The sequence below is a fragment of the Bison bison genome, unplaced genomic scaffold (genome assembly GCF_000754665.1).
Source record: "Bison bison bison isolate TAMUID 2011002044 unplaced genomic scaffold, Bison_UMD1.0 scf7180017861316, whole genome shotgun sequence".
Lineage (NCBI taxonomy): Eukaryota > Metazoa > Chordata > Mammalia > Artiodactyla > Bovidae > Bison > Bison bison.
In genome coordinates this window covers 10,383-12,986 of record NW_011491888.1, presented here as the reverse complement: position 1 = coordinate 12,986, position 2,604 = coordinate 10,383, and the positions used below count along the sequence as shown (strand labels likewise).

The following is a 2,604-nucleotide window of genomic DNA, read 5'->3' as shown; positions in this document are numbered from 1 at the left end:
CTTCTCCAGCGGGTGCACAGCAGGGGTGATGTCTTCCTGCCTGCCAGCCCTGGCCCCAAGCTCCAGCTCTGCCCTGCTGAGCCCCAGGCCCCTCCTCTGTGCCCTGGGATGGTAGTAGCGTTGTCATGAGGACTGAGGCTGCAGCAGCAGTCAGCACCCGGCTTGGGGTGGAGCCCCTAAAAGTGTGCTCTGTTGCCGGCCTCCCAGGATGCTCCAGAGATCACAGCTAACATCACCGCGTCGCTGCTGAGCGTCTGTGAATGGAGCAGGACAGTGAACCCCGAGGACGACACGGACCCCGGGCATGCTGACCTGGTCCTGTACATCACCAGGTAGCCAAGCCCCCGCAGGCATGCCAACCTGCCCGGGAGCTGCTCCCGTTCTCTGCCAAGGTGGCCCACTGGCGGGCAGGCACCTCAGTGCCCCCTGGGTGTCTGTTCTCTCTTCCTGAGGTTTGACCTGGAATTGCCCGATGGTAACCGGCAGGTTCGGGGGGTCACCCAGCTGGGGGGCGCCTGCTCCTCCTCCTGGAGCTGCCTTATCACTGAGGATACTGGCTTTGACCTTGGGCTCACCATCGCCCATGAGATTGGGCACAGGTAAGGGGCCCCATGTCCTGGCCCCAAGCTCCAGGCAAGGACATGACCTGGGGAGGAGAGGTCATGGCTGGTGGGGGTATCAGGAAGAGCCAGGTGGGAGGAGCCTCTACTCTTGACCCAGTGGACTCGGGAGGGTGAGGAGCAAGGGCTTGGAAATCTGATACTTCTTTATTACCTAATAATTAAAACATTCCCCCCCCCCAAAATATAAGCAAAACAAACTTAGGAGTTAAAAAGTGATTATTGTAGGAAATTCATGTAAAGGAAAACAAGGCTGTAAAAATCACCCCAAATCCCACCACTTGGAGAAAACATCCATCTTTTCTTTACACACGCACACACATCATTTTCATCCACAAAATTGGGATTATGCTGTACGTTGGTTAACTGCCTTTAAAAAATTTTTTTCCACATAACCATTTTTTTAATTAATTATCTTCGGCTGCACTGGGTCTTCATGGCTCCTCTCGGGCTTTCTCTAGTTTCTACGAGTGGGGGCTCCGCTCTGGGAGTGGTGTGCGGGCTTCTCGCTGTGGTGGCTTCTTGCTGCGAAGTGCCCACTCCGGGGGTCCTGGGCTTCAGTAGCTGTGGTGCACGGGCTTAGTTGCTCCGAGGCGCGGGGGATCTTCCTGGACCAGGGGCTGAACCTATGCCCCCTGCACCAGCAGGCGGATTTCTAGTCTCTGGACCACCAGGGAAGCCAAGTTAACCTTTTTATATAAGAATATATCCCAAACGTTTCTCTCAAATGTTCTTTTACAATATATGTTGATTTTTTTTTGGTATGCACGTATTTTACTCAATCCATTCCCCAGTGTTAGACTTAGGTTATTTTCAGACTTTTCCTCGTATGACTGTTACACGCTCTTTGGGCAACTCTGTGCTCCTCTGTCAGAGAAGGCAATGGCACCCCACTCCAGTACTCTTGCCTGGAGAATCCCATGGACGGAGGAGCCTGGTGGGCTGCAGTCCATGGGGATCGCTAAGACTCGGACACAACGGAGCGACTTCACTCTCACTTTTCACTGTCACGCATTGGAGAAGGCAGTGGCAACCCACTCCAGTGTTCTTGCCTGGAGAGTCCCAGGGACGGGGAAGCCTGGTGGGCACCGTCTGTGGGGCCGCACAGGGTCAGACACGACTGAGCGACTTCACTCTCACTTTTCACTTTCACGCACTGGAGAAGGCGATGGCAGCCCACTCCAGTGTTCTTGCCTGGAGAGTCCCAGGGACGGGGAAGCCTGGCGGGCTGCTGTCTGTGGGGCCGCGCAGAGCTGGACACGACTGAAGGGGAGCCTGGGGGCCGCCGTGCTCGGGGTCGCTGAGTCAGACACGACTGAGCAACGCAGCAGCAGCGCGCTCCTCTGTGTTGTCTACCAAGAGTGGGGGGCGTCTTGCTTTTTTGATTTTTAGTCTTTTCATTATGAAAGCAAATACCTGCTTCCTATGAAAATTCAAATAGTACCGGAGACTCCTAAAGTGGAAAGTGAGTGCCTAACTTCCTCACCCACCAGCCCCCAGCTCCCACATGCTGCCTGTTAGCCTCCTGCCAGCGTGGAGGAGTTCCCATCTCCGCCCCCCCCAGGACAAGGCTGGGCTCCTACCCACAGCCACCACTTTTACCCCAGTTCTCTGCATCTCTGCCTGACTTCTCCCCCAGCCCAGCCATCACAATTCCTCCATCTATCTTTTTTGTAAAAAATATTTATTTATTCATTTATTTAGTTGCATGGGCTCTTAGGTGCCCCCCACCCCCCACCATGTGTAACCTCAGTTCCCCTGTGCTGGGGACCAACCCTCCACTGCATTGGAAAATGAATAATTCTCAACCACTGGACTGCTAGGGCAGTCCCTCCTCCATCTATCTTGTTGGGAGAAACAAACAGGAATTGAAAACCGTTGCCTTCCATTGGGAGCAGAAACCCTGGCCAGAGGCCCACCTTTCCACTTCTCCAGAATGCAGTGTTTTTCCTGTGTTCACCCCACCGATGCACCCCAGGTCAAG

The 2,604-nt window shown here is 54.5% G+C and overlaps 1 protein-coding gene across 1 annotated transcript in view; it reads left to right on the top strand.

The window, feature by feature from the left end:
* LOC104983089 (A disintegrin and metalloproteinase with thrombospondin motifs 13-like) overlaps positions 1-2,604 on the top strand; it is a gene marked incomplete at its 3' end in the record, with an annotated part of 10,838 nt that overhangs the window by 458 nt on the left and 7,776 nt on the right. The window contains exons 2-3 of the mRNA XM_010832573.1: positions 208-332; positions 453-599. Of these exons, the coding sequence (XP_010830875.1) occupies positions 208-332; positions 453-599 (272 nt within the window). The remainder of the gene's footprint in view (positions 1-207; positions 333-452; positions 600-2,604) is intronic.